The 24049-nt window shown below is 40.0% G+C and overlaps 1 protein-coding gene and 1 non-coding gene across 3 annotated transcripts; both read right to left on the bottom strand.

Annotated features, from left to right (window-relative positions):
- Window positions 1–1680: 1680 nt before the first annotated feature.
- Window positions 1681–22297, bottom strand: nt5c3a (5'-nucleotidase, cytosolic IIIA). 2 transcript variants are annotated; one of them, XM_034874517.1, is made up of 8 exons: window positions 21971–22297; window positions 9040–9138; window positions 7958–8027; window positions 7663–7795; window positions 7213–7302; window positions 6029–6191; window positions 5161–5361; window positions 1681–2704 (listed from the first exon to the last, which is right to left on the bottom strand). In XM_034874517.1, the coding sequence occupies exons 1-8, from the start codon at window positions 22106–22108 to the stop codon at window positions 2603–2605; spliced, it is 996 nt and encodes a 331-aa protein (XP_034730408.1). In that variant the 5' UTR covers window positions 22109–22297; the 3' UTR covers window positions 1681–2602. The 2 variants fall into 2 exon arrangements, with proteins under 2 accessions (XP_034730408.1, XP_034730410.1); XM_034874519.1 differs by lacking the exon at window positions 21971–22297 and adding an exon at window positions 10521–10574.
- trnap-agg lies at window positions 3910–3981 on the bottom strand. Its single transcript has one exon. It is a non-coding gene; the product is annotated as a tRNA-Pro (tRNA).
- Window positions 22298–24049: the final 1752 nt, after the last annotated feature.

Below are 24049 nucleotides of genomic sequence, written 5' to 3'. Positions count from 1 at the left end.
AACCGAGCGGCATCTACAGGGCGTTTGTGGTACTGCAGCTAAAATCATGGTCCAAAACTCGGACCGTGTTAAAAGGTTCCCTTAGAATATTCATGCTGTTTTATATAGTCTATATTCCCATGGATGATGTAACATCACTGCTCTTCTGCCTTGTGTATGCACACATCATCATCTCTGCAATTACTTTAAATATAGGTAAAGGAACTAGAAATACAAACATGTTTTTGAAGTTCTAGTACCTCAGTACCTCTAGTACCTTTGCACTTTGTATTCTTGGGACCGTCTTACTTGGCTTTCACCAAAACACATTCGTTGTTTATTTGGTACATTTCTGGGACATTTGTACAGTAAGAAACTTAAATAAAATATAGAAATTGAATTACCGGATGGGATGTGTCAGTTTTTTTGGTGAACTGAGTGTATTAAAGATCCCATGACATGAACATTTCACTTTATGAGTTTTTTTTTACATTAATATGGGTTCCCCCAGCCTACATATGGTCCCCCAGTGGCTAGAAATGGTGATAGGTGTAAACCGAGCCCTGGGTCTCCTGATCTGCCTTTGAGAAAATAAAAGCTCAGAAGGGCCGATCTGGAATCTTGCCCCTGATTCCACCAAGGCTGAATTTTGGGAAAGAGACTTCAGATACAGTATTAGGGGACCACTAAGGTCTATATAAAAGAGACTTCAGATACAGTATTAGGGGACCACTAAGGTCTATATAAAAGAGACTTCAGATACAGTATTAGGGGACCACTAAGGTCTATATAAAAGAGACTTCAGATACAGTATTAGGGGACCACTAAGGTCTATATTAAAGCATCTAAAGAGCACCATGTCATGGGACCTTTAAATACCTCACAGAACAAAGTACTCGTCATAAATCCAAATTTGCCATGTATCAATCCTGCAGTAATTTAGAGAATTGACATGTTTATCTGTGATCCAGTCAAGGCTCACAAAATGACATTTTATTGTATTTCTTAAAATCATACCATCAAAGAAAAACAGAAAGCCATCTACTTATAAAAATACAACACACCGGTCTATACGTTTGGAGATCTCTCCAAACGCAATAAAACAATAAACATTTAAATATATTACGGCCACATATACAGTATGAGATTACTTTTCTCCATTTTATTGAGAATATATATATATAGAGTCCCGTTTCTTTTACGATATGAAAAGGCAACATGCAGGTAGCAGCACATTTAAAACAAAAAGTCAGAGAGAACATTCAACACAACATGTTGAGATAAAGGGAGATAGTGATGTTTTAACTTTGAATGCCCCTTCCAAAAAACTATGAGAATCATGTTAGAGGTACGGCTCAGTTTTAATCTCAGAATTAAAGGGTGATGAAATTAAACAGGTCCTCTTTCTGGGTTTTATTGAGCCATGGACAGCAGTGTGTTGCCTTCTGGGTACTGAAACTAAACTACACTTAATATGATTTGGTGATTTTGCAGCCCCCATTACTTTGGTTTAAGGCTGTTTTTTTTTTTTACTGGTGTAATTCTTTATACTTTATTTATTAGTCCCGCAAGGGGAAATTAGGTTAACCTTAAACACTGGCATGGAGAACACTTGATTGTTGAGCCAGCTACGCAGAGAAGCCCACAGATTCAAAATGGCATGAATGTTTCAACATTAAAGAGATGCATCTTCTTCTATGTGTTGATATGATGCCAAATGAGCACATTAGGTTAAATAAAAAAAAAGCTTTCATTAACGTAAACATGGCTTTTCTGTGTTCCTAAATCCACAAATCAAAATTATTGCCACATATGTTCGTGTAAAGGCCGATTCCCCCGTACACAGAATTTAAAGTGCGTTTTCTTTCATCATCTGAGTTTCTTGACAATCTGAATCCATTTTTCTCGTAAAACGAATACACTGGTTATTATGTTGCTCCCGTCACCGTGCAACACATTGTAATTTTGACTAGGAGTTAAATTTTTCCAGAGGTCCTGTATGCACTGAATTACTTTAAGGACCCGCGAAAGCGCTGACGTAGCGTTTGCGGATGCAGGTGTTTTATGTGTGACCACGGCCTCCTTTTCCTTGTCTGACCCGTGGCACCGAATCAGAGGAACCGAGGTGACAGGTGACGGACACGTTGGGACAGTTTAAAGAAAACACTGTCGGTCGGTAGGTGCCTGCTGTCTGATATACAATAATTACCTTATAAAAAAATAATCCAACAATGGCAACCACAAGGTGCAAGATATAAAGATGGAGTGATAGTTTGTGGGATTTTACGTCTCTTTTGGGTTATTCTGTTGTTTTTTAATCATAAAACAGCTTCGAGAGAACATCAGAAACAATTTAAATGGACAAAACACACCAGAGACAGGCTGATGCTGCTGTGTGGACTTTTAAAACTGTTCATTCAGGAGATGGCTTGGGGAAAAAAGGCTTTTCAAGAGCGAGATTGGGGTGTGGGGGGTGGGGGGTGAGGGATCCAGAGCTAGAGGAGGGGTTGGACCAATCGACAAAGGTTTAGGATGGTGTCTGAAAGGTCCGAATGCTGGAATCGGCGCTGATGGTAGGAGAGGAGTGGACCTTAGGGTGGGGGGGGGGGGGTTGAGCGTGGAGTTATAGGACCTTCTGGAGGATGGCGTTGGGCACCTCCAGAGTCTCGTCCTTCACCAGGACGATGTCGTAAGAGTCCAGATATTTGTCCAGCAGCTCTTCCACCTGCAGGGCGAGACCGGAGGAAAAACAGTCAGCAGCAGCTTCACAGCTCATGTCATGAATCTCCCAACCACCACAGCAAGCAGCGTTAATGGGAACGAAGACTCGCTGTGTTTACGGACACTTCCAACGCAGCAAGCACAGTAAAAGTCCCATAAAAAATCAATGAGTTAAAAGATAACGTCTGATTAGTATACCTCGGCCAATGTGTGTATCCCTTTAAAAAAGTCAAAAGAATGTTGCAAAAACTAATTTGTAAGTATTCTGAGGCCTCGAGAACGTTTCTGTCATTCTGATGGTGGGGGATCATGCTACCAGTACTTTGCAATCTTAAGTCTTTCATAGGTGCACTTTGAGAACTAACTTACTTACTAATTTCTCCTAATTTTTGGCTCTGGAAACTGGAGGTTGAGCCAAGGATGACATATGTGTATATATAGCCTGTCAAATTAAGTAATTATTTATAGAATTTGCAGGGAAAAAGCAAAGTGTTCATTCGAATGGTTTTAATTATGACTTTAGCTTTTGTGATAATTGTTCCATGCTTATGCTTATTGCTGGTATTTCATATCTGTGTTCTATCCTTCCATAAGAATACAGAGCAGTTGTGATGAGGTTTCATGTTATAATGCTCCATGAGAGGTTTTATCTGATACATAGTGAATATTGAACTATGAGCTAAATTCAATTGATTCTAAAATCAAATTGTAATAGCAATATCTGGCAGAAAAATTGCAATTAGATTCCCCCCCCCTCCTAAATTGTTCGGCCCTATTAGGAAGCAAACTTCTTCTTTTGCCTTCATTTTAAAACCATCAACCAGGACATGTGTACAGTCAGAGTAAAGGATTTTCATCCCATAATATTCACAAATAACCCTTTTAAAAATGTTTCAAACTCTTCCTGGAACTCGCAAAATTTGGCTGTGAAACAAGAGGGAATGTGTCAATTCATCAAGATGCATGAGTGCAAAATGAGAAAAAAAGCTGGATAGATGGGATGTCAATCTGGAGCGGTCTTTTATTTAAGAACTATCTAAGAAAACTGGCAAAGTAATTATAAAGTGATGTTATGCAATGTAATCTGTAATCTTTCAATTTCCGGCCAGAGAAACCAACAAGTAAACTATGCTTTAATAAATAGTTGGTATTAACAGAAGTGATGCTCTTCTTTCAGACCCATGTCAAGGTTAAATTTGGGCAAAATGAGGGCTCGTCCGGGATTTGAACCCGGGACCTCTCGCACCCTAAGCGAGAATCATACCCCTAGACCAACGAGCCACATTTGTGTGGCTGTTGCCGACGGAGTTGGATTTACAAGATGCCACGTTGGCCACACTTCTGTCTCCTGCTCCTGTACTTCTCCAGATGTACTTCTTGTAACCGAGCGGCATCTACAGGGCGTTTGTGGTACTGCAGCTAAAATCATGGTCCAAAACTCACACTGTGTTAAAAGGTTCCCCTGGAAATGTCATGCTGTTTAATGGTCTATATTCCCATCAAAACAGAATGGCGGATGATGTAACATCACTGCCCTTCTGCCTTGTGTATGCACACATCATCATCTCTGCAATTACTTCAAACTAACATTTCAGACAGAAATATTTAGCTTTTTCATTTGCTTTACTTACCCGACAGGTTTAATTCATTTTGGATGCAAACTGCTTTTGCTCTGAAGTCTAAAAGCCATCAACCAGGTCCCATGTACAGTCATAGTGAAGGATTTTCACTGCACAGCATTCACTCATAAAGTCTTGAAGTTGTGTCAGACTCTTTCTGGAAGTTGCAGAATTTGGCTGTTTTATAATAACAATATGTATATAGTGCCACCTTATCGTGTTTCTTTATCTTGATTGTTATATTTTACTATTATATTATATAAGTGTCATATTGAGAGCTGCTATACAGTGTTTTGCTGTTGGAAAACAATGACAATAAAGATCTGTTCTATCTATAGACAATGAACAATATCATCAAGACGCAGAAGTGCAAAACCCAAAGAAATGTGATCTGAAGCAGAGAAACTCAACAGGAAACCTTCATCACGGTGACTTAACGACCTCATATTAGTTTAAATCACTGCTATTCAATACCTCCGTGAACAGCTCATCAGTTTATGGATTATTTTTAAGAATGTGAACTCAATTAACCATCCGTTTAACCCTTGTGTTGTCTTCCCCGTCGACCGTGCAACCTTTTGTTTTTCTGGGTCAAAATTTAAAATTACAATTAGTTTTTTTGTCGCTTTTCCTGATGTTTTTGTCACTTTTTTCCAGATTTTTTGTTGCTTTTCCGTTATTTTTTTAACTTTTGCTGCGATTCTTTCAACGATTTTGTTGTTCTTTTCGACATTCTTTTATATTTTTCTTCTGGGTCATTTAACCCGAGGACACCAGGAGGGTTAAAGGAAATTTTCCGTCTGTTTTCGGATCGATGGTCATGCGTCTTGGCCGCCCGTACCTTGTCGTTGAGGTAGCCAATCTTGAGGATGTTCTCCACGTTGGGCGCGCCGTCGGCCATGCTGAGGTCCCCCAGCGAGTCCCCCATTAGAACGATGTTGGAGTAGTCCTTCACCTGTTTGAAGTAGTCCGTGTTCCTCAGGGCGCCGTCGTGTTTGTTGTACACGTGGATCAGCTCGCCTTTGAAGCCCTTCAGGACGCCCTGCGAGATGTGGAGCAGAGGAGAAGAGTCGGACTCTCACTGAAAACACATCGTCGCGTCAGCCGATGCGCCATTTATGTGTTTTATTTATTTAGGTGTGAAGGAGGCGGGCCCAGCATCATGTAAACAAACTGGAACTAAATTATTTCTAATACATCCCTAAAACAACCTCAGAAGAATAATAAAACCTCTAATATGTGGTGTGTTACACTACCACTGTTTAGTTTTTCACTTTAACTTCTCCGCCAGGAAACCAGGACTGCGTTGCATTGTATTACACAGGAGTAAGATGTAGGGTACATCATATGTACACTCAAATTAGCAGTGCATTGTGGGTATTTTATTGTAGACTATATAGTGAATGAAATTAACCGTGGAACATTCTCCACTAAAACACTACAAAGGGCACTATTTCCATGATAGGGTACGGGTTCGAACACAGCTAGACTGTGTCTTTAGTTTATACAGGGACAGTTTTGCAGATTTGTTACTTTAAAAACAAAACAAAAAAAGATTTGAATATTAAAACATCTTCACCAAAAGTCAGCTAAATTCCTAAAAAATTAAAAACAAAAATTGTGCCGATTCGGTTTGGGCCTGGCTGAGGGTGAGCTGTAACACTAGCAGAAGAACGGATGTTTCAGTCTTTTGTTCCTGCGGGACTCACGTTTTCGTCAAAGTCCATGAAGTTGGACACGACTTTGATGTTGGGGTGGTAGACTCCGGCCTGGTGGAGGATTTCCTCCAGGACGTCGCCCAGGCCAGCTGAGAAGATGAAGACGGGGACACTGTGCTGCTGCAGGCGGTCGAAGAAGTGCTCATAGCCTTCCCTGAAACCAGGCAGACACAAAGCAAATCAACAGGGACATTAATAGCAAAGCTGATGTCATATGGGGGGTTTTATTTCATTTTGTAATGAAATTTAATGAGTCACAGATAGTTTATACTTCAAGGTGTGCTACAATCTGCCACTTTACTCTCTTCTGAACATGGGCTTTGCAATTTGAAGCCTTTTCTTGGACTTTATTCTAAATTAAAAGGGACAGTTCACTTCAAAATCTTACCTATAGCTATTCATCTGTCTAGATCAGGGGTCTTCAACGTTTTTTAAGCCAAGGACCCCTTAACTAAAAGTGAGGGTCCCAAGCAGGGACCCCTGTTCCATTAACTGTATTCAGTTTCTTATTAAACTGGGCCCAAAATAACATGTAGGGCAGCCTAAAACTTCTACACATACTTTTTGTCGCATAGAATTCTAAGCTATTAAAACAATATTGGCCTAATATTGTTAGCATGATTTTATAAATCATGTTTTAACGTTAAACATACCGGTACGTGTGGCACAGTAAATCCTTAGGATTAATCTATCTACTATGCTAATCTAAATCTACTATGTATTGTATGTATATGTATATATTTACTACTATGTGGGTGGCCTTAATACAGTAGGGATTTATTATATTTGATAACAATATGTTAGAACCATGTTAAGACTTTTTAACTGTTGAAAAGACTTAAAAAATTAACAGGATTGGCATTGACTCTGAGGACCGCCAAGAATCCCGGACCCTCTGATTTTGGGGTGAACAGTCCCTTTAAAAATTAGCCTTTTGTTTATTAATATAAAACAGTAAGTGCACATAAAGAAAAGTTCATTTATTTTTAACCAACATTACATTTACAAACAAATATTAAAATCAGCCCTGAGGATCCACTGAGCCTAGACCTTCTCACTCAGTTGTGAGCCTTTAAGAAGAAGAGATAAGACTAGAAAGACCAACGGCTGACCCATAATGCAACAGTAACCCTGAAGTGTTCAGAGAGTCCAGGCGAGCGTTGAGGAGCAAGTACCTGAGTGCAGCGTCAGACTCTCGCACCAAATCTGCCAGTTTGTCTTTCTCTATCCGCTGCTCCACAAGCAGTGTGTGAGACTTGAAATACCTGCACACACACACAAAAACACACACACACAAAAACACACACAAAAACACACACACACACACACACACACACACACACACACACACACACACACACACACACACACACACACACACACACACACACACACACACACACACACACACACACACACACACACACACACACACACACACACACACACTTTAGTTACATCGTGTGTACCTCTGCAAAAAAGGATATTCTTCTCGTTGTAACTTGTGAGACCAAGCACAAATGTGTGTGTGTGTGTGTGTGTGTGTGTGTGTGTCTGTGTGTGTGTGTGTGTGTGTGTGTGTGTGTTGTGTTACATGTGTGTAGGTTTGTGTGCATGTGTCCTACCACTCCACCATGAATGGGTACTTCTCCTCCATGGTGAGATGAGGGTCGATCTCGATGGGATAGTATTTATTCTTGAGCTGCAGCAGCTTCGCTCTGCAGTCCTCTGACACCAGTCTGCAGTTCTCAATGATATCTGAACAGAGAAGGAGAATGACACCGTTATGAAGCAGTTATGATCGCTTTCAGACGGCCAAGAAAAACCACATGGAACTAAGATTGACAAAGAAATGGGGTTTGAGAAATAAACGTGGTGACACTAAAGCCACGTTCCAGGTGGTGTTCTTGTTGTACTTACAGTGACACGACGGACAGCGTTTGCCGTTGATAGCGAACTTGCTTAACGTCATGTCGAAGTCTGTGATGATCTGCAACAGAGCCAGGAACATTTAGATTACCACAACCAGAGGATACATTTACATTACACTGGTCAGAAACGTCAGAAATGGTGTCAATTAGCGTTTTACAAGATGTCTCGTTTTGTCCAGAACTCAAAGACACTGTCAAAGAGGAGTGAAGAAACTGGACAATGTACTCGTTTATTAACAAGTTGGAATCTGAGAATTTTTACTTTTTTTCATAAACACATACTTAAAAGCAAGTATCAAAATGACTGGAAATAACTAACTAAGCGATTAATCGTAGCAGCTCTGAATACATGAATCACACACATTGGACCCTTAAACAAACACTGAAAGAAACAATAACCCATATGAGCGCACACACACACACACACACACACACCATATACAGTACTTTATTACAGCTAAAGAAGGGCCGTATGTTGGACTGTCACTGCTGCTGCATCTGAAAAGGCTGCATGAAATGTGAAAAACACTAAGAAGCAAATTCCGTGTTTGTCTCTAGAAAGTAAGTCTACCTTTTCCAGGTAATGGGCTTCAGAAATTAATGAGTAAGTAAGTAAACTTTATTTATTATTATTATTTTTTTTAAAGTTTCCACAGAATCCAAGGCTCTCAAGGCTAAAGGGAGAGAAGATAAGGCTTGATCACCTCTGGTTGACGTGTTCTGGGGACAGTTAAAAGGGTTTGGCCTGAAGACCTCAGAGAGCGACCAGGAGTGTGTGCGTGCAATAGATCCTGGATGCAAGAGGGAGCTCGACCATGCAAGGCTTTAGAAGTAGTGATTAGGATTTTAAAATGCACTCTAAAACCTATTGGTGGCCAATAAAGAGCAAGTGTACAGCACATTGCAATAATCCAAACGTGAAGAAATAATAATTAGAGGAGCCTTTCAAGCACTGGACCTCCGTTAGAAGTAGACCCAGTTGCTAGGGCTCTGTATCTTAAGTACCACTAGGTGGCGCTGTGTCACCAACACACTGAATTGATGGAGTGCCTTCAGGACGTGATGTTCTACCTGTAGTTTGGAAGCTCCTCCTTTGATGAGGCCACAGATGATCTGCTCCACCCTCTCAGGGTCTCTCATGTGGACCGTCGACTTCTCAAACTGAGGCATCTGGAGGGAGAGAAGTTGGTATAGCTCGATGTTGAAACAGCCCTCTAGCGTAGACAGAAAGAAAACACACCGTGGAAGATATTTGATCAGGACTAACTCAGTCTAGCATAGCCAGACCTTCCTCCACAGCGCTGCAGAAGAGGAATATCATCTCATTCTCAAATGCAGACACTAATATTTCACAAAAGCCAGAATGAAGTTATAATAGGTGGAAATGCAGAAGTGCTGGTTGATTTTATTTTGTTGTTTGTCATGTTGCTTATGATGAATTTCTTTTTTAAGAGTGACAGATGCCTATCAATCTTAAGTATCAATACATACATAAATGTATCAACAGATATGAATATATAAAAGCTTAAAAGCTCTTTCTGATGTAACAGAGTTGACAGGTGTGGCAGGGGCAACACACCAGCTGTGCATATAGTAGATGCACACTCTGCTGAATAACTGAAATAACTAAACACACACACACACACACACACACACACACACACACACACACACACACACACACACACACACACACACACACACACACACACACACACACACACACACACACACACACACACACACACACACACACACACACACACACACACACACACACACACACACACACACACACACACACACGTTACATAATCAACATCAGAACTTGTAGCACCTCGTAAAGCACTCTGATCCTGCAGAAACAAGATGCGCCACAACACAGGACGAAAATAAAAACGTATGTAGGTCTTCCAGTCTCCTCTCTCATGAGCATATCACTCACAAACAGACAGACACACTTATCTCAGCGTGCAAATAGCCAAAAAAACTTCCCGAACTTCATTGTTGCAGAAGAACATAGTCCCATTCTGGGACCGACAGCCCTCCATTTTGACAGGGTTTAAAAGGGATGCCACAGGGACATTAGAAACATGCTGTGCTGCACGGGGTCAAAAAGCCTGCAGTCTAGGAACAGAGATGAAAGGCAAAAAGAGTTTTGCCCTTAGGGCAGTGAAATTCAAACTTCCTTTTGAAACATAAAAAAAACATAAAACACTGCTTCACTATCAATAATTAAAACCAACTGTACTGTAAAGACACTAGCTGTGATACTGACAGATGTGCCGCATCACATTCCTTTCCTAATAGACCTTCATTTTAGCGAGGACAGGTTGCTACATCACAATCTACCAGCAGTACAAAGTTGGGAAAAAGCCTCCATTACAAGCAGCAAATACAGAGGTCAAAGGTCAGAGGTCAAAGCATCCCAATAACAGAAGGCGAGGAGGATTTCTTTTTTTTCCTTTTTTTACAGTTACTATGAAACAAAAATGGCTACAGCCTGGAGTATGACCACTCCCATAAAAACACATCCACACACACTAACTTACCGCGGGGCTGGTGTGTGAGCTTAAACAAGAGTGAGGAAAAGGTTGAGTGGCTGCAGGGGGCTTTTATATCTACAGCCACAGTCAGGGAGGGAGGGGGCGTCACCCTAAATGTATTACACAACATAACCCCTCCCACTGTGTACTCAGAAGCTCAAACACACATGACAATTTTAGTTTATCCATCAACACACTAAACACTCACTCACACACACACACACGTAAGTATAAAAAGACGTGGAATTGGGCCAGACAGTGGAAGAAAAGTTCAGTTATGTGACCTTTGAAAAAGAAACCTTTTAAATCAATCAGAGGGTAGACTCGCTTAAGTACTACTACTGCTGAGTTCACACATTTTAACCCCCCCCCCCCCCCCCCCCCCCCCCCCCCCCCCCCCCTCCCACCTAAAAAAAAAAAAAACCACACATATGCAGAAAATAACATGATGGCGGACAGCAGGTCACGAGGGTCAAGGTTCAGTGCGACCGTCAGGCTGCTGGGTCTTACTCTGGTCAGTCACATGACCAGCACACAGCCAATAGAGAGAGAGAAAGAGACACACACACACAGTCGTGTCTGGCTATCTTTGTGGGGACCAGTCATTGATATAATGCATTCCCTAGCCCCTAACCCTAACCTTAACCATCAAACCTAAACGCCTAACCTTATCCCTTACCCTAACCATAACCTAACTCTAACCCTAAAACCAAGTCTTATTCCTCAAGAAGCCCTTTAACGTTAAGGGGACCAGCATTTTTGTCCCCACAAATATGTCAGGACCCCATAAGTATACTGTGTTCACAGTTTGTGGTCCCCACATACACACCCCCACACACACACACACACACACCCCCACATACACACCCCCACACACACACACACCCCCACACCCACACACACACACACTTACTTCACTGGCTCCCTCTCCTTTTTAGAACCGGTTTTAGGATTTGACTGATCACATTTGAAGCTTGTCAGGGTCTAGCCCCGGACTATATGACAGGAATGCTGACCCCATACTGTACGAGCCTGTTCACAGCTTTAGATCCTGGTGCCGGGCCATTTTTAACCGTTCTCAAGTCAAGGCTCAAAACCAGAGGTGACCATGCATCTCCATCAGGGCACCTGGGCTTTGGAACTACCCCCCCTTGGACGTAGGTAGGGCTGGGTACCGAATTCAGTACTTTTCATGCAGCGACCGAATTGCCTCTAAAGTATCGAGTAGAGATTGGCGATATATCAGTATAAATCTATACTGTGATATGAGGCTAGATATCGTCTTAGATTTATTGTCTTAGATTAATCGTAATATCGTGATGTGTCCCTGGTTTTACAGGCTGTATTACAGTAAAGTGATTTTCTGAGTACATGACACCACAAAATGAAGGTGTAATTTATTTTGTTTATTTTTTTACGCACATTTTAGTCAAGCCTTCTAAAATACAACAGCCTATGTGAGCCCCGACACTGGGCAAAACGTCGAGTTTTTCCTGCCAGCCTCTACGACATGAAGACAGCCAATCACAGCATTATTAGATCAAGGTAGAAGCATGCTTGTTGGCTGAAGCTGATGATACTTACTTCTTGGGTGTTGAAGTTTGGCAGTGACCGACGAGGCATTATTCAACACTCAATACTATGGGGGCAAATCGGTCGGTGCCTAAAAATAATCTAAGTCCGGTTCTCAGCCCTAAACGAGAATCGCGAGAAGCTTTAGAGTCACGTCCCCTCCGATTCAAATCAGACTTACGAAAACATTTGGGTATTCACTTTGAACCTTAACCTCCTAGTTATCTTTCAGCAGCTTGTAGTGCAATAAATGTAGCATTATCTTCTGCAAGCTAAACCTTATCAAAGAGTTCACGGCACATTGAATTCTGCCCCAACCCCAGAGCTCATGGTAAGGAGGCTCGAGGATAAGAAGGTTGTTTAGTGAGAATTGGGCAATGAGTCTGGAATGTGACATCAAGTCTGGGTGGAGATATCAGAAATGTTTTCTAAAAGCTTTACATAAGGCTTCGTTTGAATTAGAGACAGACCAATTATCTTCCCTGGCCGATTGTCTGGCAGTCTGTAGATGATCTGTGTTGGCGTGTTATTTGCCTGATAACTGATAAAGTTAATTTATTTAAAAGTGTTCAATTTGGTTTGGCTACAGCTGTCTCTGTCCCTCTGCCGAGGTTTCACTCACCACTGAGTCTGACTTAACCCTTGTGGTGTCTTCCCTTAAAATTGAAAATCAACCTTTTGTTGACACTTTTTAATCGATGTTTTTAACTTTTTCTTACGTTTCTGTCAATCGTTTCAACACTATTGATGTTTTAACACTACATAACATTAACTTATTAACTTTAGTGTTACAGTTTTTGTTGGAATTTTTGGTCAATAAACCTCTTTATAGGAAATTATTCGTAATGTTAGAGTTAGAAAAGCAGAAATTAGGAATTATTGAGACTAAAATTAAAGGAATGGATGTTGATAATAATCACAGACTGGAATATGTCAACTTTTACTCAATACTATTTCAAAACCACTTCAATTTGTTTTTCAAATGCTGTGAAATTGAATAAGACTCCCCAAAATTAATGAAAGTAGAGATTTGTACTTGGCAAAGAGCGTTCAATCCTGTTATTTTGGGTAATTACAGTTGGGTAGTTAAAAAGAACATTGATATAGAAAAATCTGACCCGAGGACAACATGAGGGTTTATGTCCCGCCCACAACACTATCAGACTTCAGATCTTTTACTGTGTTGACTGTTTCTAATTTATTAAATAATTGCTTAGCATTTAAACACAGTTTTGTGTTCTGTTGTTTACAACATGCAAACATGTTAATTTTTTATTTTCAAAGTAAATCGCTTCCAAATATCGTTTATCCGTTTCAGTAACTACTAATAATCGGGATTGATATCGGCCATGAAATAAACAGTATCAGTCCATTCCTTGTTTGAAGTTTATTTTGCGAGCTGCCACTCAAACAGAAAATGCTATCAGTCCGATAGACTTTTCCAACAGCTGCCAAGTTGCCTGTACAGCGTTCTCCGAGCACTATTTTTGAAATCCCACCTGATGTACACGAGCCTGAGCAAAGGTTACAGAAAGGTCCAAGCTGCTGGGACCCAGCCTTGGCCTGTTGGGGTCAAAGGTCATCAAGACATAGTGCCGAGACCCTGTCAGGGTTTTCCTCATGTGTGTGGAAAAGTAGAATTGTATTGTAAATATATAAATGTTCTTCCTTTGCATACAGGGGGTAGGTATACACGCCCTATATCAAGTTCCCATAGAGGCAGGCAGGTTTTTTATTATTAAAGGCCAGTTATTTAACTGAACCAGGATACTATGATCCTGATAAAGTTCCCTTAGCCTTTTGAATTACAATAGCCCCCCCCCCCATCACAATATCATCACATACCCTTCACCATACATAGAGATTGGCATGGTTTTATTTCAGTTAGGTTAATAGCTGGTGGGGGGGAGGGGGTATTTTAATTCTATAGGCCAAGCGAACTTAATCAGGATACATAGTATCCTGATCCATGAAATAACTTTAAAAACCTGCCTGCCTCTAGGAGAATCTAACATGGGGGGTGTATACTTATGCCCTCTGTATTTTAAGGAAGAACATTTATTTATTTACAACACATTATTCATTCACAAAGACAACTGGTGTCCTCAAAAGGTTGTACTTTCCGAATTTATTTTAATTAAGGCATTAAGATCACTTTCCAAAAGATGTTTTTTTATTCCTCTTTATAATCAACTTTAGCCTGGGTGTGTAAACTTATTCAAGCCACTGTGTGTGTATATATATATAAAATACACACAGAATAGCTTAAAGACCAAATTAAAACGAAGTCCACTGTCATTAAGTAATTGAGTTACATTCATTCGGTTTAGCAGGTGACCACACTAGCCTGGGTGCTGCTCCTAAGCCTCACCTTAACAGGTGTTGGTGCATGTAGAGTACTGATCCCAGGACTGTTGTTGTCATGGGATACACCTTTGACAAACAACTGTACTCATACTGGTAGTACTGCATCTTCTGCTCCCAACACCCCTTCACTACTACTGCTACTCTATTTTTGATTAATGCCACCGCTACTTGTTGTTCTACTAGTCTTACCATTTCTACTGCTCTGTCACTAAAACATGTACTGCTGATGTTACTGCTGCTGTTGATACTACAGACTATTTTCTCATCTTCTATACAAATGTTCCCACTACTCCTGATCTTCCTCCACCTACTGCAACTTTTACTATGACTTTTTACTTCAACAAGAAGTTTGCTGCTAATGCATTTTTTCTTGTTTTTCCTCCTCACCTGTCCAAACAATAACCATCTTGAAAGTGGGCGTTCCTCTGAGTTTAGGTACATGAATGCCTCCAAGCTGCATCCAGACATGAACCCAATCCTCAGTAGTTTTCTGTGAACATGGTGAGATGTTAAGACTGAGAACTCTTAATGTACGAGACAGTGCCTGCTTTGCATCACGGGGCTTCGTCAGTTCCCCGTTGCCCCCACAGTACACTAAAAACCGCTCTGCTTGTCATGATGACCGCCATCTGTTGCTTCTGATAACGCCACTGACAGAAGCCTTGGTCACAGGGAGACCCCCCCCAGGAAGTGCCCCAGGCTTTCTAGCAAAGTGAACATAGTGGCCAAACAGTGGAATCCCAACTTGTCACCTGACGCCCTCGGGTCCAAAAGGACTTTTTCCCATAAACCTTCATGCTGAAATAGACAGCTGTAAGTCATTCAATACATTTCTTTAAGTGTCACTACCCCAGCAAAATGACTCAGAAGTTGATCCATTCGGTCCAATAACATTTGGAAAGTCTAGAAAAGCAGCACGATTAAGTCATTTTATCCCCATTCAAGTTAGTGGAGCCGGCTCTGACATCTCCATCCAACGCTGTCCATTCTTATTATACAGCCATGGTTGCTTACTGCAGGAAGAGGCTGGCCCGCTCGGGGTTCAGGTTATTCTTCCCCAAAAACTATTTATATACGTTGCAATTCCCTCAAATACACCACTATCTAGGACTCTCTTCTTGTTGGTTGCTGACTTAAGAAATGCCAATACTACTGATGGATTAGACTGACGATAACAAATTCCTATAATCCAAAATATGATACATGTTCAAATTCAAGATACCGTGCTGAGATGAGAGCTTGTGGTAAAACTTGACTTACGTTTTAATTGCACATGACAGTTTTGTGGCCAATAACGTTTATTTACCCTAATCATCTTTCTAAAATAGAAGATAAATTTCTTCTTCTGTGACTGCTCAGGGAAACCAACCAGCACTGAGTTCTTTTCTTTTTTCATTTAAAAACTTATTAATCAAAAGTCAACATCAGCTGCAGTGCCCTTTGGGTGTAGTAGTGTATACACCTGTATAACTGGTTTCTACCACACCTTTACATGTGTTTTATATTTCTTCAATGCGTAGGTTTAGGTTTTCTTTTCTTCCAATTTGATGGTCCCCGTCAAAAGGTAGATTTGTTCCCCTTAAAATGAAAACTCACTCCACGAAAAAGTCTAAAAAGTAACCGTTCAGGACAGTCAGACCAATGACTGGGTCTACTTTGAAACATAAAGGGGTTAAAAGGAGGGTGAAAAATAAATATGTGATTATGGGTTTTTATAGATTCAAACTTTGGAGCTTATGTCTTTACCAACGTGTCGTTCTCCAACAGATTCTTTGTTGATATCTACATGAGTGATAAAAAAAAAATACATCCCGAAACATATGTGATGTCTTGAATATGCCGAAAGTTTCAAACAATAAAAGGACAAGAAGGATTTCCTTTACATAAATAAAGACCATTGCACCATTAACGGTCCATCACCAGTAACCCTAACCCCAACCAGAATGCAGGAAATCAAGTGTTTGATGCTCCCAAATGACACATTATTATGTGTCCCCACCCAATGTCAAAACAAAACTTACACCCTTGCTTTAATGTGATTTGATTGTAGAGTATGTGTGTGAAACAAAGTAACACACACATCCTTCAACAGGGCAGCAGGGTGGTTGTCTGGCTCTGCCAAGGATCCCCTCTAAGGTTCCTGGAAACTCAAAAACCGAGGCTCATTCTACAGATTCACTCCCTGCTTCTAAACCTCTGGGAGAAAGCGTCAAGGCTTTCTGGGTAACATATGACACGCAACCAGTACCTGCACAGGTATCATCCTGATCCTATTGGATCCTATTATAGAAACTACTGTACAAATGAAAATACAGCCATTTAGTAAAGACAGTGATATAGCTGTGCTGATTTCTAAAAGGCAGAAACATATAAAACTTTTTTTTCAAAGTAAACCCCAGACTTGCAGTTTAGGCGTAGCTCTGTTCTGCCCCCCAGAGGCCAACAGGGTGAAACACACATCTTATCGGCCGATATACTCTATATTTCAAAAACAAATATCCAGAAACGCGTAACAAAACAGATTTCCCTCCCTAAAATTAGTTATTTGTGAGTACTCACTAAAATAATATGACAACAATTTTATTTATTGTCACAACAGATCAGAGGGACATCAAGATATATTAAAGTTCTGATAAGTAAAACGTATAAAAATACAAACTTAAGGTATAAAAACTTAAAGTCCTTTGAACAAAAACACAATGACAAAAAAGTAATAATAAAGGACTGTTATTATTTAAAGTTGATCATTAAATTTTATAATTATTCATGTGACAATCATTGTTATGAGGCTGTATGAAAACAGCTTGTTGTTGAAAGTTTGGTGAATATATTACGGTAGTTGTTAAAAAAGATAAAGGCAGATTTAAATGAGGTCAGTGATGAAGGACGATATATAAAGTACTGTACACGCGTTAGTGGTTTTAACAAAAGGTAGACTGGTTGGGCACAAATACACCTTTAACTATTTTAGTTAATTTATTTCTTTTAATATTATTTAACAAAGTACACTGTATGTTCCTCTTCTATCTGCACTTTGTTTGTGTGTTCTGTGCACTGAACTGGGACAAGAATTTGGGAGGATTGAACAGTTACTATTGGTTTTTATAATTGTACAATAAAAGTAACTATATAGTTGAGGCAACTGAACATACTGTGCATTCATAAATCAACAGGGAGAGGACACCTCAATGGATTTTGACCTTATATTTTGCAGGGGGGGGGGGAGATGATGAACACACTGTGTACAGTCATGTTTACAGAGGGCATTAAATATATCACTTTCTTATCTAGAGCCCAATGTTTTTTTATTTCTATGTCCATTAATAGGTCCTCAAAGCATATAAAATGTAAAGAAGGAAACTCTGCCTCTGTATTAAAAAAAAGAAAAGAAAAGCGTGGCATTAGCGGATTGACTGAAAGATATATCTAAAAATATTACAATTTATTTATACTGTTTATTGATCCCCATGGGGGTAATTACAACATACAGCCTTTTAGTAATCACTACACACAGGCCTGAAATATACACACACACACACATGCTCAGAACTTAATCATGCACAAACGGAGAAATGTTAGAGTGAGTGGGCTGCCAGCTGGGCCAGCACCCTGAGCAGTTAAGAGGAGGGGGGGTACAGGGCCTTGCTCAAGGGCACCTGGCAGTGCCCAGGTGGTGAAGTGGCATCTCTCCAGCTACCAAACCACCACTCCGTAATTTAGTCCTTACGGGGACTTGAACCAACGACCCTCCGGTTCCTAACCCAACTCCCTACCGACAGAGCTACTGCCACCACATTTACAAACCACTGCTCTATATGAGACCATTCAAGGACTCAGTTCAATTATTTCCACAGACAAACTGTTGTACACTTTGCCTGAAAAGCGAGCGTAGTAGTGGTAGTAAATGTTACTTACTTATAATTTAACGTATACGAGGGAGAGAGAGGGAGAGACAGAGTGAGAGAGAGGGATATGTACGCATCACATTCTAGCATTGTAGATTAGTGGTTTTCTATTCTCTTCTTTTCTTTTTTTTTACAAATAATGTCTTTCACATTGTCTCACTTCCATATGAAGCTGCTCCTCACTTTGTGTAAAGAATACAAAATGCGTATTCTCTATTTTAGCATCAGTGAATCAGAAATCTGGCATCGACCTTGCGGCCCGTTAAGGAAAGCCGTGAACACGCACCTCTCTGGGTTCCTTCAGCCAGACCCGACCGGGTCGCTCCCCCCTGCTGGCCTGGCCTTGGTGAAACAGCTAGCCAGGGTGCACAGATCAGACCAGGTCGAGCCTCGCTTTATCGGTTATCCTGGTTCTATGTCAGCTCATGGTTTGACCCAGTCGCTCACAGTTAAAACACATACATATAACTCAACACATAGTGGGACCAACACAATCAGAAATCCACTCCAAGATGCCCCACAACTGGCACAGTTTCAAGTCCTATCTCCAACCCTCCCATCAGAGGTCACAGCGTGTAAACTCTCAGGTTATTTTAATATTTGGCACAACTTCTATTTCACACACTGGCAGTTAAAAGTGTCAGATCCTAATTTCCAAACAATGATGCAAACAACCAGATGTAAAGCAGGCAAAGGTCACAGAATCTTCAAACCTGTGTTGGATACGGTTTGCTTTCATGCAAACCAAATACGGCTGCATATACACGCGGCCTCACGCTGTAGAGGCTGCGTGCCAGCGCTGATAACAGCACCCACTTACAACGACCAATGAGAGGAGGTCACCTGCCAGGGAAGTTACAAGCATTAAAATATATGTTAAATGTTAGGTCTGCATCCAGAACATTTGACTGCTGCAGTGGCCACTTTGAAATCTGACTGTAAAATGATGAAATGTGAAAAGTGGCAGGTGAAGTTGAGGGTAAGCAGGCTTTGAGAGTGTTTATTGTGTGTGTAGACAGCGCCTACAAACACGCCCCTCTACAGGTGGAGTCAAATGACTCAGACATGAGTCATTATACGTTCCAGTACATTTACAGTTCATAGAAACGCCCTGTAACAAAACGTCTAAATAGCTTCTATTGCCTAAACCCAGGATTAAAAAATAAATAAAAAGTTTATTAATCCATGCACCACATATAAGAAACTAGGTTTCTTTCTATGCATGTGAAAAAAATACAGATTTGTATTAAATCAGCTTTTCTCCATTTAACTACATATATCCTCACATAGGCGTTTGAGTGATGGTGTTTAAGTTTAAAATACATTAAATAATTGCCTTTTTTACGCCGCTATGCATTATTTATTTACTATAAGCCATAAAATGCATGTGGAGAATTCAAATGGTTATACGTCCTGTAACAAATATTAAATCATTGTATAATCACAGTTATTTTACTTTATTGCTTTTCTTTGTTTAACCACGATTAATTGTTAACATTAGTCCTTAAGGGTACATATGTTGATGGTAATAGTCCATTTTGTAATAATAGTCCATTTTATAATAATTTAACTTAAATAAAGTTATTTTGTAAGTAATTTAAAGTCGGTCTGCACGATATTAGGAAAATATCTAATTGTGATTATTTTGACTGATATTGCAATATGATTCACGATATTGGGGGAATGATCTTTTGTGTAATTATTCTCATTTTCTTTGAAAAATATATTTTTTTAACCCTCATAGTATTGAGTAAAAGTTGACATATTCCAGTCAGTGATTATCATCAACATCCATTACTTTAGTTTTAGTCTCAATAATTTCTAATTTCTGCTTTTCTAACTCAGACATTAGGTATAATTTCCTATAAATGAGGTTTATTGACCATAAATTCCAAAAATAAATAACTATAAAACTAAAGTTGGTTGTTTTGTAGCATTGAAAACTTCAGAAACAAGTGACAAACATTCAAAAAAAAAGGGTCAAAAGTTTTGAGAGAAGGGACAAAAATTTTACAAAAAGTTGAAAACATCCATAAAAAGAAATCAACAAAAGTGTTAATTTTCAATTATGATGGAAAAACAACACAAGGGTTAGATTATTGAAGTGGGATTTTAGCGAGGATCTGTACCAAACCAAGGTGTTTTCTGTAGTCTGGAGGATGAGTTGTAGGCCGGTTTGTCTCTGCAGCACCACATTACTTTATTTTACAATATTTTGCCTTTAACAAATATTGCGCCCCTCAGCAATTTGGATTTTGCACTTGTACATATTGCAATTTCAATAACATTGCAATTAATTGTGCAGCCCTAATTTAAGGTAAGCATTAAGTTGATTTTCCACCCATACAGAGAAATGTAAATAAATATACATCTACAAATGCATGTAGAAATGTTTCTAAAAGCTAACAAAAATGTCAGATGACATACAAAAGGACAACGAAGAGATGTGCTGTATTTAGAAAAATATACTGTACATATATATTATTATTATTGACAATTATACTTGAATCACACAAATGTTGACATATGGTACTTTCCTAGTATTTTTTTATTGGTCCGCAATTTGTGTGAATGTGTTAAAGTGCCCTAATTATGAACGAAATCTAGGATTTGGGTTGTTATTTTGTGTCTCTGGTGCTTCCACACACATACAAACTTGGAAAAACAAACTATCCATGGTGTTTTGAGTGAGATCCGGTTTCTGAGTGCCCCCTGCCTTCAGTCTCTTGGTGAGCTGTTCAACATCTGAAAATGAAACCATGTAAACCGATTCTGGTATATCCTCTTAATACAATTATTATGCACAACATGGGCGCTTGAGGCTCGTGCAGAAGGCTGCTTCCGGTCGGACAGGTTAGAAAGCTGGACTGAGTGTGTTGCTTGTGCTGCTGCAGCTTACATAACCTCCATGCTGCCTGTTCAGCAGCAGCAGCACGGGCCTGAGTCCAGGACGAGGACAGACTGTCCCCAGTCCCTAACACAGAGCCTCGGCTGTCACAACTGTCTGGACAGAGACGCTGCTGCTGCTGCTGCTCTTTCTGCTGGAGAAGACCAAACTGGTGACCTCTAAACACAGCTGCTGCTTTAAAGAACACCCGCGCATGCGCAGAGCATCATACAACGCCACTACAGTCGTATTTACTCGTATTTCCGGAGATTATTTTCAGAGTAGCGGCGAACACGTGCTGCAATGTGCTGTGGGTGTTGCATGGGTAGAAATACAGCTAACAAAAAACCGCAATACCAATGTATTTGATGCTTTCCTTTCTCTTCTCTCTTTTTAGATCCCATTTTTAACAACTTGTGTATGTATATACTACAATTCGATTTCTGATACAACCAAAGCCTACATCACAGCACAATATTTAATAACATGAAAAAAGTATGAGAAAAGTTTAGAATGCCCCAGTATACATTACTATTACTGTATAATGCGCCTTTGGTTAAAATTGAAAGTGTTCCTAACGTGTTAAGCATCTCAGCCTCTCAAGAAGACACGTTAAGTAACAAAGGCTGCGCGCTTTTATTCTGAAGGTACAGCTTCCCTACTTCCTGTTTCTTATCTCATCTCCCCTGGTCGTCTTGACGTAGCACGAGTGTATAGTTACTCACCATTTCTATGATCCGGGTTTTCTTGCCCGCTCTCTTCTTCTTGGCCACGATGTACTGGGCCAGAACCACGCCGCCGAACAGGGCACAGACGCTGGCGCTGGCCGCGGCCCCGACCTTCACCACGGCCGTCCTGTCCATGGAGGGTCCGCTGTTATTCCACCGACCAGTCGCCGAGCCGAGTGCGCACTTCTGCTGCCTTCTGTCGAAAGGCGCCTTCCTACTGGTGCATGCCCGAGGACAAAGATCCTCTATGCTGAACGCGAGCACTCACTCGGTCATTATTTAGTGACCAGCCTCCAGCGTTATATCTCGATGTTTAAAAAAACAATTACACAGCCAGGCAGAAAAAAAAGCCCAAATACCGTCAAGATATTATACTTATTTTTACCATATCATTTAACCATAAATTAAAAAAAACTTTCAGCCATTAAATGAACGTATTTGAAACATTTAACGTTACTATAGCTAGCTAAGCAAACTTGTGAGGAATGCAAAGTGCATGACATTAAAATCTGAATCTTTCTGGACGTAGCTATATAAAAATTAAACTCACATTGTTACCTCTAACCTAGGAGCTGTTTTTATGTAGTTTAAGTTTTAAAAACAACAGTGAGCTCCTTCTCTTCTATTACCTTTTCAAATTCTCTTCCCCCTTTTTTTTAACTGTCTAAAGTTAAAAATAAAACACTTCCGTTTGTACAGGAAGCGTCAAAACAAGACAGGTATAACATACAATATAATTAATGAAAATACACAAGCCCATATTAAGATTTTGAGTCATTTTTGGACTGGAAGACCCTTTTGGTATCCATTTTACCTCACTACATGTTACGTAGGGATACATGTTATGGATAACATTTTTAGCATGCAATTGTCTATATGCACATCGATAATGGGTAAATAACACCATTATATATGAGTGTGCTGGGTAAAACTACTGGAAAAACGGGACGATTAAACAGAAGAGGGGTAGTTCCCATTCTACAGACTGAATGGGACTTAATTATGGAAGAGGAAACAATCATTCATTCAAAATGATAGAAGGCACAAAACTCGACGGACACCTCAGAATTTAGGTATCGAACATAACGATTAGTAACAAACACAACAATTAAATTACAAAGAGTATCCCAAATCTGTGTGATGCTTTCACTAAAACGATCCAAATATGTAGAACTGTTTACCAAGGCCCATCAAACGAGACTTTCAACAGACTAAACTGAAATAATCAGTATTACCAGATACATCAAAGTGCAGCTAGTTGACATGAAACGTTAGATATTTTCTTTTTACTCTCTTTTTCAACCCATTGTCACTTCTTTAAGGTCAATTAGTGCAAAAAATGTGGAAAGATTGCTCCATTTCACTTTATTTTAAAAGAACATTTCAGGAATACAATGCTTGCAAAGACAGATGCTGTGTGCAGCGTTTCTCATATCATGTAGAGTTGTCATTTGAATACAATAGAATTGTAAAAGAAGAGAGGTTTAGCTGGAACTGTATCTGAGCAGTACTTATTCAAATGAGCTCTTGATTTGACATCACCTTAAGCAAAAAAGGCTTTTGTATAATGTAAAGTAGAATGCCCTCAACCAAAAATTAGACGTGGAACCTTCTGGTAACAGTCATGCTGGACCCTAACCCCAACATCACAGCATCATCCTTGGTTGCGGTCCATAGGGATCAAATGCAAATGAAAGAGTCTTTCTCCAGTGTTGAGAGCAGAATGAGGTTTGCTGTCAGTAAAATGGAGCAAGTTTTGCAAATGTCTGCAGGTCTGTCCTAGTATTTATCTGCTCAGGCTTTAACTTTCTTCCACACGGGACTCTTTAAAAAAAAAAAAACTCATCCAGTCAATTAAAAGACAAAATGCAATTCAATTTTATTTATAGTATCAAATAATAAAAGTTAAAGACACTTTACAGATAGAGTAGGTCTAGACCCCACACACAGACCATAACAATCCCAGTAATTCCCCCATGAGCGAGCATTTAGTACGACAGGGCCGAGGAAATGCATGAACAGTGTACTAAATGCTAGGGGGAATAACTGGTAATGTAAACGGAGAATAGCACTGTG

This window comes from Etheostoma cragini, chromosome 6, assembly GCF_013103735.1.
Source record: "Etheostoma cragini isolate CJK2018 chromosome 6, CSU_Ecrag_1.0, whole genome shotgun sequence".
Classification (NCBI taxonomy): domain Eukaryota; kingdom Metazoa; phylum Chordata; class Actinopteri; order Perciformes; family Percidae; genus Etheostoma; species Etheostoma cragini.
This window is presented reverse-complemented; position numbering and strand designations above follow the sequence as displayed.